The following is a 15,004-nucleotide window of genomic DNA, read 5'->3' on the forward strand; positions in this document are numbered from 1 at the left end:
CCTTAATGTCAGGCCCAGCCTGAGAGACTGCCCGTGAGCACCCAACTGGAGAGGCTTGCGAGCCCCTTTATTTTTGATGCTAGGCAGCTATAGCTCAGGACTAGTTACCTCTTCCTGGAAGAAGGTCTGAGGCTGACTCTGGCTGTTGGGCTTGATGCAGCGAATGTAGTGGGGTGTTGTGCTATGCAGGACCTGCAGGAGCTGTTCCAGTGAGGCCTGCAGACAGAGACGTCTGGGGTTAGGCAGGATGAGGGCAGCTCAGGGTCATAAGCTGGGTGTTGTTAGTGAGTATATTCTGTCCTCGGTGGCCTTCCCAGCCCTGAGATCAGGACCCATGTGTGCCCTGGGGACTACTGGAAGTTTTAAAGAACATGTGCAAAGTACAGCTTAATGACACATTACATCTCCTTTATCTAGAGATGCTTCTGGACCAGTGGCTCTCAGTGACTGATCCTCTGGTCTGGGGCTTGCCCCTTTCCTGTCTTCCTTGGGACCATTTTCCTATAGGAGAATAGCTTACACCACCCCTGCTGTTCCATTGTTAAGCCTGTCCTATGTGCCAGAGGGATGTGAATCAACCTGCTTATGTCACAGCTGAGCCTAATGACACACAGGCTGTGCAGGTACTTTCAGGATTGTCTAAGGCTGTAACATGCTCACCAGACAATGAACCTGGCTTTCCCAGAGTGGTCCCTCAAGGTGATGGTAAAGTAGGGGTTGAAATATGAACAGAACAAATAAAACAAAAAGTGGCAGAGTGGGTGAAAAAGCTGTTGACGGGCAGTAGTCAAGAGATCCCAGGAGCCAGGCGTGCTGGTGTATGCCTGTAATCCCAGCACTCAGAAGGCAGAAGCAGGTGGATCTCTGAGTTTCCTGGTCTACAAAGCAAGTCCAGGACAGCCAAGGCTACACAGAGAAACCCTGTCTCCAAAAACTAAAAGAGATCCCAGGAAGGTGAGCAGCACGTACAAGTTTCACAGAGCAGAAAGGAAGCAGATAATACCAAGGGAAGTGGTAGTCTGGTCCAGCAGAGGACAGGGTTTGAACAGGGCAGCCACAGCTCCATATAAAGTGCTACTCTCCTGTGACTACCCCATCAGCACAGAGAGCTCCCAGCCTATCATATCCTTATACCCAGGGGCGTCTCACCTGTTCCCTATCTGTGTTTTACACTGAAGCATGAACTAGAAAAGACCAGGATCATTTCTGCGTGGCACATCACTGCTCCCCAGTGAACAGCCCCAGTCCTGAGAGGTGCTCAACAGACAACTGACAGACAGAACTGAGCACTTCATATCAGCAGTATACACACCTTGAACTTGGACACCACAGTCAATGCAGGAGCCCTGCTCTGGCCAGACAGCTCCTCCTGGGTCTTCTCTTCAGGGTTGGCAGGAAACAGCATCATGAGCAGGGGGTCTTGGGATTGCTGCAGGAGCCCCGTCAGCTCAGGGGGAACAGGGTCCTATTGGAAAGGGAAAGGGTGGTGTGGAGGTGAGCTGCTTCCTAATGCTAGCCACTGCTCTAGTACCCCTACTCAAGCGCAGGGCTTCTTGCGAGGGCAGGAAGGAGTCTCAAGAAGACTGGATCTGCTGGTCAAGAAGAGACGTAATATGAGCCACTTCCAGGCAGGTCAGGAGGGATTTACAAAGATCTTAGGTAGGGCCCAAGAGGGTGAGCCTGGACTTTGAGGAGAGGACACTGAGGAGAAAGAAGAAGCCCTCTAGGAACTACTTTGTGCACGCAGCAATGACTCAGGTTTCTTACCCAAGAGCGCTATGCTATGGCCCAGGCCCACCTTGTTCTTTTCCACCAGGCCTGCTGTGTGGTACCGTACAGGTCCTGCAAAATGCACAATCACAAAGCTGGGCTCCCGGCTGAGCTTATTCTGGCCCAGGCAAGGCCTGCCTGCCAGAGCATTCTCGATGCGCGTCTGCAGTTGCGCGGCACTGCTTGGCCTATTGAGGCGGCATTCCTGTGGGGTGGGAGTGAGCAGTCACCACAATGATGAGGTCACCACCTTCACCACCCCAGTGTCTGGCCCCCATGACAGCAGAGTTGTAACACAGGCATTAGAGCAACTCCAGGGGGAGAGCACAGGGCTTAGCACACTTATTTATAGATGGGGGAGAGAGACAGACAGAAGAGCATACAAAACAGGCACCAAGGCAAAGCCCAGAGAACAACTCTGCTGCTAGGCTCACTGGCGTAACCTCCCTACCTCATTTATGAGGGAGCAGATGCTGATGGGGCTCCCCTCAAGGAGATCTAAACAGGTCTGGTTGTCTTGGTAGTTGACAAATGACCACTCCAAGCCCTCAACTGCGTATTCCTCCTAGGAGCAGGGGCATGGTGAGAGAAAGCAAGTTCCAGAACAGCACTAAGGAACAAAAGCATATTAAAACCCTGTTTTTTTGTTTTTTTGTTTTCTCCCTGAGACAGGGTTTCTCTGTATAGCCTTATCTGTCCTGGAACTTACTCTGTAGACCAGGCTGACCTTGAACTCACAGAGATCTACCTGCCTCTGTCTCCCAAGTGCTGGGATTAAAGGCTGTGCCACCATTCTTAGCTTAAAACATTGTTTCTTATAGACAGTTATTACTTATCAATTAATAAAACAAGGAACAAACATGCCTACTCAGAACTGAGTTGGGGGCCAGGAAGAGGCGGAGGAACCAGAAGGATGACCTGCCTTGCCCCATCCCTCACCTGCTGAGCTCTGAGGTAGTGAGCCACGAAGTGCTGCTGTAGCTTCTCATTGGCATAGTTGATGCACAACTGTTCCAGACTGTTGTCAGGAAATGACTCAAACCCATACACATCTAGCAGACCTATGAAGACAGGAGGGAACCTTGGGGCTCCCACATGGTGGCAGAGATGACAACCATAGGAGCCTAAGTGGCTAGACCTTACTGAAGCCCCATACTTAGTCTTGGGATGAGGTTGAGTGATGACCCCTGCCCCATACCACATCAGAGCAGGTAGAAAGCCAAAAATGTGAATGAAGAGCAACCCATGCATCAGCCCACTTTCGAGTCTGAATGTTTTGGGTTCTATCGGCTCCTCCTTGGGATACAAGGAATGTTCTCTTTATCAACCTCATTCTAAGGACCTTATCTCACCAGCCTCATTGATGCCCTTCTTTAAGCAAACTGTTGACATCTCTATGCCTTAAATTCCTCCCTACTTGATTCACCCAACCCAAGGTCACAACACTGATCTCAACTGTGTTTCTGACTACCTCCTGGAGCTAAGTCTTTAGGAGAATAAGGACCATTAAGGGTAAGACATAAACTGGTTTGTCTGGAGAGCCATGGACATGCCATATGTGGGCAATAAAATGTAGAATTATCACTAAACTCCTGGATGGATGGTGAGGACACCAGCAGTGAGGGGTTAGGAGCTGCTTACAGGTACAAAGGCAACCCAGGGACCCTTCCTCCACCCAGGTCCAATTGTTATTTTCTTGAGGGTTCCTGGCAGGATGAGCCCTGCTACCTATGAAGGCAGTCCATGAGCTGGAGTCTGCACAGATGCTGCTGTTGATCACGGATACCAGCCAGTCGAACAGCCTGTTGGTGGGAAAGAGTGGGATTGTGGTCATACTGCTCTCCCAAGAAGGGTGTCACATGCTAAAAGGCCCTGTGTTCTGAACCTACCAGGCCAGAGGCTAAAGCCTCTTGTTTCTGGCTTATGCAATCTTGACCTATGGCAGAGACAGGCCCAGGGCATATATAATTCCAGGTATACACAGACCTAACCTGTCCTGACAGGACAACGAGGCCCCTGGGTCAGGCAGGAGGTCTGCAGTAGTTAGAGGGCCCACCAGCTATGACTGAGGACACTGGCAGGTCCTAGCTGGGTTTGGAATGAGCTGAGTACACTGAGCTCCTCCGGAAAAGGGTTAGGGATTGCCACATTCTACCCAATCCTGCACAAGTGGGCCTGAGTCATAAGAATAATGGCATTCCCTACTCGGGAGCTGTCACTAGCCCAGAAAAAATGAGACTTCTAGACAAGGTGTCACCAAGCATGACATTATTCAATGGATTTCTTTTCTATACATTATCTTCCCTTACCCCCATTTTGGAAAGAGGGCCTACATATAAACTCTAGTATGGAACTAGCAACCCTAAAATGTGCTGGGATTATAGGTAGTCACTATGCCTCAGTTTCTCTTTAAGTAATTACTCTATAATTGATTTAATTCAGTAGATATAAAAATTCTCCAACTTTTGACCTAAAACCTGCTTTGAGGCAGAAGTACTTCTGTCTCTAGTTGACATGGGCTCAGGCAGATCTCAGATTCTTGGCTCTGAACAGGGTTGTTCAAGATATCACATGCACACATATTTACAACAGTCATAATAATCTCAGGGGATTCTGAGCCCCTGACAACCTTTACAAGGTACTCTGAAAGTTCTCAGAACTCAAGATGAGACAGTCCTTGACCATTTGGCCAGAGGATGGAAGTGCCTAAGTCATGTCCCAAGAAAGGAGAGGACTCACCTTCCCTGCTGTGCTCGGCTCCTGCCTGCTGCGTGTTGTGCTGGCTCTGACTGTGAGCTGAGCCTCTGGCTCCATCTCCCCAACTCCCCAGGTGAGTGACCTTAGGCACCAGGGTACAGGAGACAGAGGAGCCTACCCCCTACTTGAGAGTCTGACCCCAGAACTGTAAAGATGGAGATCACCTTTGGGGCTTGCTTTGCTAATGGAGAGAGCTGAACAGGCTTTTCTCACCTATGACCACGGTCAAAGCAGGCCCTTGTACTTGAACAGGTTGAAACTAGGTCAGGAATGTGGCAACTTCTGCATTCAATATGGGCACAGAGGCCAAAGGCAGGGTTTAGGGCAATCTTAGGAGATATGCCCGGCCACCTCCTGGGTCCAGCAACTGGTCTGCTTTAGTCAGCTTCCTCTGTCTGCTGCCTGACAGTGTTTGGTCTACCCTCAGACGGGCTAAGAACCCATGGGAAGTGAAGGCCCAGAGTCAATCACTCACTGTGCATAGATCACTTTGGCCAGACAGTCTCTGCGGGTGTCACACTCAGCTTGGGAGCAGGGCTTCCGGAACACCTGCTGCTGCTTGCCTGCCTTGATGGTTCGAATCTGTATCGTCTCCAGCAGCATGTCTTCTGGGAGCTGCAGCAGCGAGGCTGATGTCCTGACAGAGACTGGGAGAGGAGAGTCCTTCTTAGGCAAACACCCTCCATTGGAACTAGGTGGATGGAAGAAACACAGGTTCTGATGGAAGAAGAGGCTTGCCACAGGCCTCCTTATGTGGCAGAGGCAGGACTTGAAACCACAGTGTTATAAATAGACAAATCACTTTCCAAACCTCTTGACTGATTTTTACATTGTGAGATGGAGACAACAGTGTTGGCTTCATCAGAGGCTGAGGAGTAAATTAACCATGGCAGGCCCTACAGCAGATGGTTTAATCAAGGGTGCCAGATCAAAAAGTTTACCTTTCAATTTCCTACCACATACCACTAACACTAGTCATTTTCCTGACAGGTGCATTTCCCCATCCTTGTCTCTCACCCTTGGTACCATCCATCAGTTGGCAGGGCTGGGCTTCATCCTCTGAGTAAGCAAAATGGACATTGCCAAGGTGCAGTAGTCCAGCTAGGACCTGAGGGGCAGAAGGGATGGTCAGGAAGCAGGGGCTTGAGGATGAGTCCTTAGACCATTACACAGAGGACGAGAGCTCCTGGTGATTGCTCCACTGTCTGTCAGACAGAATTTTATGTTAGAGCATCCCAACACAATCTCTTCAAATCCTATGAGGCATATGTCATAATCATGCCCGTTACAGAGTTGGGAGGTTAATGTAGAACCTGGGAGAAAGGTGAGACTAAGAGTCTAGACAGCGAGACTTCAGATGCCTCCCAGAGCAGCCAGCACAACCTACCTCCATTCACCCTCTGTCCTATTCCCCACTCTTCACAAACAGTCCATGTAGGAGTATTGTTCCTGTTAGTTATGGCCATGATGGCTTCCTGGGGCCTTTCTAAGCATTACTGGGCTGACAGTCTGGCCTGAGGAAGGAACTGTGATTCTGGTCTCTACAGTAGACACTTCTCTTCTGCCTGTGCCTTTAATGATCTGTATAGGTATGATCCATATAACTTCCAGAAACTGTGATGGCAAGGAGAACCCCTGGAAGGTCCAGAAACTCTGGAATCCCTTGGCCCTCACATTAAGAGAACAGAGCCTCTCCTGCCATTGCGGTCTGGTCCCAGACACATCATCTCCACATGCTACTGGTCTTCTGCCTCCAAACTACCCCGGGAGGGGAAGCTGTATATAACGAGCAGCACGGGTATGGCACAGGATTATAACACCTTCACTGGAATGGATGAACCTTGCCCTGGCAAAATTACCCTTCTGATCATGCTGTATTCCTTGCCAGGTAAGCATGGCATTAACATCTCCAAACCAGCACTCATGCCCAGACTCCTAGTGTTGTCCACTCCCTCTGGCCTGTCTTCATGTACTGTCCTTCTGCACAAACTCTTACCCAGCAGTGTCCACACTGGGTGTGACACCTTAGCTTCTGAAACACCATGTGGAGGCCATCAATAGCTCATCTTCCTGTAGTGGCTTCCTGGTCCCTGCTCCTAGCCTACCCCGTATATTACATCCTGTTGCTCTAGGGGAGAGGAAGCGAGGGAAGCAGTTGGTCTTCAGCAAAGGCAGAAAGGCAGTGAGGATGAGGCTAGCTCTCGGGGCTCCCAGTGGGAGAGGCAGAGGACAGGGTGAAGGAGGGGGTGATCACCAAGCTTATCATTTAGTAGTGTCCTGCATAGGTTTTTACCTCTGATTTTCTCAAATATAAAATAGAAATAATCTTTATGCACAAGAGACTGTTGATGTGAATAAAACTTTCTTTTTTTTTTTTTCAAAACAGGGTTTCTCTGTGTAGCCTTGGCTATCCTGGATTAGCTTTGTAGACCAGGCTGGCCTCAAACTCAGAGATCTGCCTGCCTCTGCCTCCCTGAGTGCTGGGATTAAAGGTATGTGCTACCACGGACCGGCTGTGAACATAATTTCTAAGCTTTAAAGTGTTAGACAAACAGGGAAAGATTCTTTCTTTAGTCTTGTAACTGTGATAAAACCTGCCCCAAGGACCCTGTGCTCTGGGCTTGCAGGTTACTGCACCACGTTCATTGCTCAGGCACTATATGATGTGTCACTGACCCCAGGGCCCAGGCCAGTCCACACTTGTTTTCAGGCTCCTCACAGACTGTGGCCAGCTTTTTGCATATGGTACCGTGAAGCTTGAAGTCCTACACATTTATGGAAAGAGTCCCAAGAGCAGGGACAATCTGTGAAGAGGTCTACCATCACCTCTAAGCGTAAGTAGCATGGCTTTTCTTCTGACCTTAAAGATGTTGTTCTGGGTGGAGGTGTCGATGCCCAGATGGAGCATGGCCTCTCTGGTCACCTCGAAACAATCCTCTGAAAAGAATCCATGCCACAGCCCAGTGGTCAGCAGGGACAGTGGGGGAAGGGAGGCAGGTTCTGGGAAGAATGTGCGGGGCTTTGGGGCAGTTTAGGGTCTAGGGAGGTTCCTCCTACCTTCCAAATTGCTTTCTGGATTGGGTAGCCAGGAGAAGGCAGCTCCCTCAGGGAGGTGCCACTGGAGCCTTTCATCCCTGGTGGCTCCTTTGCAAATCTGTCGGGAAGGAGGTACAGGAGGCTGAGCTGTGGGTGAAAGAGCTTGCAGGCCTGGCGTTAGAGTGAGGAGTGAGGAATGGTAGCAACACTGTAATGCTGGCATTTCCCCAAAATGAGTGCAGGGCATGGGGTAAAAGAAACACCTCTGTCTGGGATGTCTCCGGCCTGATCAACAAATGTGCCATCCTGGAAAGCTGGTGGTCTCATACAGAATGTATGACTCTTGCTAGGGAGTCTTTATTTCCATTAGAGAGGCTCATCCCCTTACCTAAACAAGCTTCTAGTCTGGGTGCAAGGGGCCAGGAAGGAACTTAATCCCAGAGTAGCCCTCACACAGTTGTGTGAAACAGTTTCCATCCTAGAGGGGTCCTAAGTCTAATGAGGGCGATACAGCGTCCATTTAGAAGACAGAGTCCCTGCTTCCAGGACCTCCTGGTCTGATAGAGGAAACAAAACATACCTCTAGGCCCAAACTCTGCTTGATGAGTAAGTGATGGGGCCAGGTGGGGAGCATGGGAGGGGGGTATGGATGAGCCTCCCAGCCCTGCATGTGGCACAGTTGTGCCACCTGGCACAGACCTGGTAGAAGATGTGGAAGTTCCTCTCACTGGAGGCCTGACAAGCCACACGGGTTTTCTCTAGGAGGTAGGTCTGGACTGCAGCTCCTGTCATCTGCTGGGCTCTGGCATACAGAAGCAGAACCCATTATTATCCCTTCATCTCACAGCCATTTATTAGCACTAGCTGTCCACCAGACTGCCATCTAGCAAATCCCTTCCAAGCTCTTCTTGGGTTGGGAACATTCAGAATGTCCTTGGGAAGCCAGGTGTAGTGGCCAGGAAGAGCAAGAGTTAAAGGTTAACCTGGGCTATATGAGACTTTGTCTCGAACAACAAAACTCAGAATGTCTTTGAGTGTTCTGGGATATTCTCTTGCATTAGCTCAGGTAGACATGGCATCACCTCTGTGTATCACTTTGGCCCATCTCAAGGTAGGAGCAGATGCCTTATATTCCAAAGAGGCATTTTAGCAAGAAGTTCCTGAGCAAGAGAAGCCAGCATGAGCACACTGGCTGGAGAATACTAGCTCAAGGTCACAGTAGCTATGGTTTTCTAGGTTAAAACAGGACACCTCCAGAGTTCATTGAGTTCAAGAGACCCACACATACAACATACATGCTAAGAGGATGACCCAGGCTGGTGGCTGCCCCGGCTGCTTACAATCCCATCTCTGCTGTCCCGTGTGGTGAATGGCAGCTGTTACCTGTTTAGCTGGAGCTGGATGAACTTCCCAAAGCGACTGCTGTTGTTATTCCTCAGTGTGCACGCGTTCCCTAGAGATCATACCTGAGTTTATACCCACTCCCCCAGGTTTGCAGAAGTCTCAGGAGCTGCTGTAGCTGTGTCCCTGTCTTTGGTTACTACAGGCCCCTTTGCTGATTTCCATGTCATGGGGGTCAGGACTGAGGAATGGGCATGAGGGCTTTGGAAATGGGGTTCAGGAGATTTAGAAGAACTTCCGGACCAGGAACAGGAAATGAGCAAGACTAGGTGCTGACGGCTGCTTTTTTTTCTTTTATGTATATGAGTGTTTTGTCTGCAGCTGTGTGTGTGTACTGCATGTGTGCCTGGTACCTGTAAGAGGTCAGAGTAGGTGCTTGATCCCTTGGAACGAGAGTTTTGGGATGGTTGTGAACCATCATGTGGGTGCTGGGAACCGAATTCAGGTCCTCTGCAAGAGCAACAAATGCTTTTAACCACTGAGCCATCTTTCCAGCCCCTAGCTAGAGCCCTCTAGCCTCTAGCCCCTCAGAGACTTTCTGCTTTGAAAGGGAAGAGGTGAGAGCAAGCTGTCACTATTGGTTTTAGATACAGACACAACATATGGACTCTAGGCCCAACATGGACAGTAACAGCTATACCTCCATAAGTCAGGTGTAGTGGTGTATTCTTTAATCAGAGCCCAGAATTTGGCAGATATCTGTAAATGTGAGGCCACATAATGAGTTCTAGGCTAGCCAGAGCCATATATTGAGACCCTGTCTCAAAAAGGCTCCAACAAACAAGCAAACACCCTCTCCCCCAAAAAACAACAACAATCCAAACACTCCCCTCCAAAAAAAGGCTATGTCACCTTTGACAAATTCCCTTTTTATTCTGAACACCAGGAAACTGAACAGAAAGATAAGAATTGGACTAGATGAGCCCAAGGCACTCTCTATCTAATTGTTTATTATGTGCCAAACGGTACCAGCTCTATCCAGAAGCTCTATCTACTAGGCTCTGCCATTGAGGTGTATCCTCATATGATAGCACCTTTAATGGAAGGAAGCTGAGGGAATCTGGGAAGAGTTTGGGACTTAAGTAGTGAAGGACAGTCATTCTCCAACTTAGAGAGAGGTCTTAAAGTACTACCTCTCTCCTGGAAGGCGGCAAATCCCAGAGGAAATGGGATTAGAGTACAGTGCACAGGACAGTGAGCTCACCAAAAGCTTCCATGACAGGGTTGGAGTTCAGGATCCGCTGTTCAATTCTCTCTGTGATCTTGTGGTTCTCACAGGAAGTAGGTGAGGCAGCCACCACAGCATAGAACTTCATCAGGCATCGGGATGTCCATGTCTGTAGCAAAAACAGCCGTGTGGGTTGTGTTCTCATCTTCATTCCCTCCCTTCACAGAGCTCAAGAGAGAGGGGCCCACTAGAGTGCTCTTCTCCATCAAATGTCCCTGCCTCACATATACATAAATGCTTTATTCAGCTCTGGCCTTGAGCAAGGCACTTCCCATCTGTGAGGTGGGGATGCACACCTTTGTTTCTCTCAGCTCAGAAGACGCACTAAGAAGAGGCTAGACTCCCTTTCTACACCCCAAACCCAGACCTGGCAGGCTACTCAGCATCTCTGAGGCCTCATAGCTATTACTGACTACTCTATAGGAGGTTTCCTGTGTATTATAAAATTTATATTCTTTGGTTTTAATCAGCCAAAATGAGATATAGTCACTTAAATGTCTGACACTTTCTTGCTAGTTCACAAAAATATGTTTTTGCTTTATTTTTTTTTAATTTTCTTTTATTTTTTGAGATTATACTATAGTTACATCATTTCTCCAAACTCTCCGTCATACCTCTCCCTACTTTTTTGAGACAGGGAGTAGTTATGTAATCCTGGCTGGCCTAAAACTCAAATCTCTGTCCTTTAATCTCCTTAATAATTATAAATGTGTATCACAACATCAAAAGAATACAGGTGGATCTTTTCATGTTGACTTTGGCCCCCTCCCCACTCCTCTCACCCCCGGGCTGTTTTTTGTTTTGTCTTTAGAGACAAGGTCTCGTGTAGTTCAGGCTGACTTTGAACTTAGTTGAGGATAACCCTTGAATTTTCAGCCAGTACCTCCTCAGTGCTAGGATTATAGGTGTGGGCCACCATATACAGTTCAGTTATACCTCCTGCCTAGTAGGCCACTCTTTACAACTCAGCTACATTCCTAGCACACTGCCACACCTCTTTTCTTAACAAATTCTTTAGGTTCACTCTTTCCTATTTTCTGTCAGACTCTGAGAATTTATATCTGGGCTCGGGGGTCCACATCTTTAATCCCAGCACGGAGGCAGAGGCAGGTGGATCATCTGAGCTAGCCTGGTCTACAAAGTAAGTTCAGGACAGCTAAAGGCTACACAGAGAAACCCTGTCTCAAAAAAACCAAAGAGAGAAAGAATTTATAACATTTCTTCTTCTAATGTTTGGAAGAATTCGTAAGTGAAGCTATCTGGGCCTGGCACTTTCTTTGAAAGAATACTATCAATTTTAACTTTTTTTTAAAAAAAGACTTTAGTTATCTAATTTCATGTGTATATGTATGTGTACTATATGGGTGTAGATTTTAACCATCCTGTCTGTCTATCTATCCATCCATCCATCCATTTTCTGATTTTTCAAGACTGTGTTTCTCTGTGTAGCCCTGCCTGTCCTAGAACTCACTTTGTAGACCAGGCTGGCCTTGAACTCACAGAAATCTGCTTGCCTCTGCCCCCTGAGAGCTGGGAAGAAACCAGGCCCACCACTGCTGGCTAACCATCTTTTCCAAAAAGTTGTGTCCGTTAGGAATGTGGCTCAGTGGTAGAGCACTTGCCTTGAATGTACATGGTCTGCAGCTCAATACTCTTACTTCAAAAACAAAACAATCCTTAGAATTCATTTATTTTTTTCTATTATTTTTGTTGTCTAGTTGATTATTTTTCACTGTCTCTCTTCTGCTGAGATTGGGTTTGATTACTTGTTTAACTTTGGTACTGCTAAGAACTGAACTTGGGCCTCGTGAATTCCAGCCAAGCAGCCTGCCACTCAGCCACACCCACAGCCCAGTATGCAAATAAGGTGAATTTCTGCATTGTTTCTCGTGCTCAGGACTGGACCCAGGCAACTTATTTTTTTCCTGTTCAAGTGTACTTTGGACTGAAATATTTCCCCCAGTTAATGTATGTGTGCGTGGGACCCTTATTCCCCACTATACACTATGCCTGGAAGTAGGTCTTTTTTTAAGTTATATTTTAGGTTTTAATTTAATTTAATTTTATTATGTGTACAGGTGTTTTAGTTGCAGGTATGTCTGGTGCTCATGGAGGCTAGAAGAGGGTCAACTTACTAAGACCTTGTCTCAAAATTAAAAGAGTCTAACTACATAGTCCAGGCTGGTACATAAGCCTCCTATATCCTGGGATTACAGGTATGTGTCATCATGTCATATAACAGACGATTCTTCATGCTCACACAGAAGTCCCATGCAGGAGTTGGCCCTCTCTTTCCTTCCATTTCATATATAAGTGAAATGACTGGGGCCTGTGATGTTAGGCGCCTTTCTCAGGGACTCTATCTGTTGTACCACTATGCTGGACTTTCCAGTATCTGACTGCTGTTTCTAGAGATTCTAGAGGCGCCTTCAGTGAGAAAGCCAAGGCACTAAAAGAAAAGTGTCTCACCAGGGTGGCAGCAGAGCTAGCAGTGGAGGGTGTGTGGGCGCCCTGTTTTCTGACTTCTGGTGTGGTACTTGCTGGCCACAGCACACAGACTCCCAGGCAGCCAATGATGCCACAGGCAATGGCCCTTGCCTTTCTGCTCACCTAGCTAGGTAATGAGAGATAGGATAAGAAGTTGGCACTCCTACCTTTCCGGCTCCACTCTCTCCACTGACCACAATGGACTGGTTGATTGGCTCAATCAGGCTCTTGACATTCCTGTAGGTCTGTTCACCCACTGTGAAGATGTGGGGTTTCAGTTTCTGGAATATCAAAGAGTCATGTGAGCACCTGTTTTCAAGAGTGGCCTAGCCAATGACAGCTTAGACTGGGAGGCTACCAGTGGTGCTAGCATGCTTCCTCCAGAAACACTTGCCTGGATGCCACAAAGTAGGCCCAACTGCAAAACTCCGATGGTTAACTTACCCGCTGAGGTCCTCTCAGCATGGATGTGGCTAGCTTCAGCACTCTATGACCTTATACTTTATGCTCTCATCTCATTTTATTTCTTAAATTAAAAAAAACCATTATCATCTTATGTGTCTGGTGCTTTGCGCATGTCTGTACCACATGCGCGCACACCCTTGGAGGCCAGAATCAGGTGTCAGATCCCTTGGGACTGGAGTTAAAGATGGCTTTGAGCCAACATGTTGATGTTAGGAATTGGATCCTGGTTCTCGGAGAGCAGAAATGCTCTGAACCACTGAACTGTCTCTCCAACTTCCACCCCACCCCAAGGCGTACACCCTCCTGTAGTCCAGATTGGCCTAAAACTTGCTATGTAGCTGAGGATGATACTGAACTTCTGATTCTCCAGCTTCTACCTCCAAGGCGTCACTATACCTGGTTTCTGCAGTCCTGGGGACAAAACTCAGATCTCTGCATGCTGGACAAGCACTTGACCAGCAGAACTACCGCTACATTTTTGTTTAATAGTCTGACTCTGCTGCTTATTTTACTGTACTTTATAATTTGCAAAAAAAAATTTCTTCTTCTAAGTCACTGCCTGTATTAGTTAGGGTTTCCACTGCTGTGAAGAAACACGATGACCAAAAGCGACCTGGGAAGGGTTTGTTTTGCTTACATTTCCATATCACAGTTCATCTTTGAGGTGGTCAGAGCAAAAACCTCAAGGTAGAAGCTGCCGCAGAGGCCATAGAAAGGAGTGCTACTTACCAACTTGCTCACATTGCTTTTTTTTTTTTACAGCATCCAAGACCACCAGCCTGGGGGTGGCTCCACCCACAATGGGCTGCACCCTCCCACATCAATCATTAATTAAGAAAATGCCATACAGATAAGCCCACAGCACAGTCTCATGGAGGCATTTTCTCAACTGAGGTCCCCACCTCTGAGAGGACTCCAAGCGCTGTGCCAGGCTGACATAAAACTAGCTGGTACACCACCTAAGAAGGCTGTGCATTAGTGCGATGGCTAACCTTAAAGATGAGCTTCTGTGAGCTTCAGGGACATTAATAATAACCTGCCATGGCCCCCAGCCCGTACGCACATCTGTCTGATTTCAATTCTAAAGCCATTGTTTCAACAAATACTGTCCTTAATGTGCTGATATAGAGTTGGGCACTGTGGAAGAGTGGGGACCCTGACCTGACCTTTGCCTTTGAGGAGAGGGCAGACAATGTGTCACACCAGGTGGGCTCCAGGATAGACTTCTTTGTATTCTACTTGGATACTTCTCATTACATAAACTGACAGTGTCATCTGCACCAGCCTTACCAGCCTAGCCAACAATGATTCCTTACAGCTTCCTGAGACTGCCCATCTCTCTCTACCTGTCCTTGCTGCTGCTACCTAGCAACTGGACTGTTAAAAAGCCTCAAGTGTTCTCTCTGTTCCTTTCTGGCAGACTGTTCAAAAGCCTGCCTTCACATGGAGTAAATCCTGCCTGTTATGGGACTTCTGCCCAGTGAGCTCATCTTCAGACCCTCACCAATCACCTCTCGCCCCAGGCTTTCTCTGGCCAGCCAGCTTGTTCTTGCCTCTCCCTGAACTGATGTCCACTTGCAGCCTGCACCACTGCCTCCCATCATTCAAATAATTTATTCTTGTCTTTGTAGGGTAATTTATTCTCAGTGTAGAAGATCATATATTGACTGTTCAAGGAGAGACCCTATAACATGCGCTTTTATTCTTTTCTAAAAAAGATAGCTAAAGACACAATTACAACTCAATCCTTTCTTATAATAATAAAAAAATATCCTTTGTTCTATGTGTCTATTTTAGGTTTCATTCTTGGTTAACTATTTGTTCTCCACAGTGTACCTCAGTTTTGTGTCCAAATTTCTC

The 15,004-nt window shown here is 47.7% G+C and overlaps 1 protein-coding gene across 6 annotated transcripts in view; it reads right to left on the bottom strand.

Moving 5' to 3' along the window:
* Myo19 (myosin XIX) overlaps positions 1–15,004 on the bottom strand; it is a 29,209-nt gene that overhangs the window by 8,642 nt on the left and 5,563 nt on the right. For 3 of the 6 annotated variants that reach the window (XR_009592859.1, XR_002476818.2, XM_021648374.2), the window contains exons 5-18: positions 12,847–12,960; positions 10,169–10,301; positions 8,947–9,016; positions 8,263–8,365; positions 7,585–7,681; positions 7,388–7,464; positions 5,545–5,635; positions 5,003–5,174; positions 3,499–3,572; positions 2,710–2,831; positions 2,222–2,335; positions 1,799–1,975; positions 1,313–1,465; positions 109–216 (exon numbers count right to left, since the gene is read on the bottom strand). Coding sequence is in view for 3 of the 6 variants with exons in the window: in XM_021648374.2 (XP_021504049.2) it covers positions 109–216; positions 1,313–1,465; positions 1,799–1,975; positions 2,222–2,335; positions 2,710–2,831; positions 3,499–3,572; positions 5,003–5,174; positions 5,545–5,635; positions 7,388–7,464; positions 7,585–7,681; positions 8,263–8,365; positions 8,947–9,016; positions 10,169–10,301; positions 12,847–12,960 (1,605 nt within the window). In the remaining 3 variants the exon portion in view is untranslated. The other 3 variants (XM_060387089.1, XR_009592860.1, XM_060387091.1) reach the window with 3 other exon arrangements.

Source organism: Meriones unguiculatus, chromosome 7 (assembly GCF_030254825.1).
Source record: "Meriones unguiculatus strain TT.TT164.6M chromosome 7, Bangor_MerUng_6.1, whole genome shotgun sequence".
Taxonomy (NCBI): Eukaryota; Metazoa; Chordata; class Mammalia; order Rodentia; family Muridae; genus Meriones; species Meriones unguiculatus.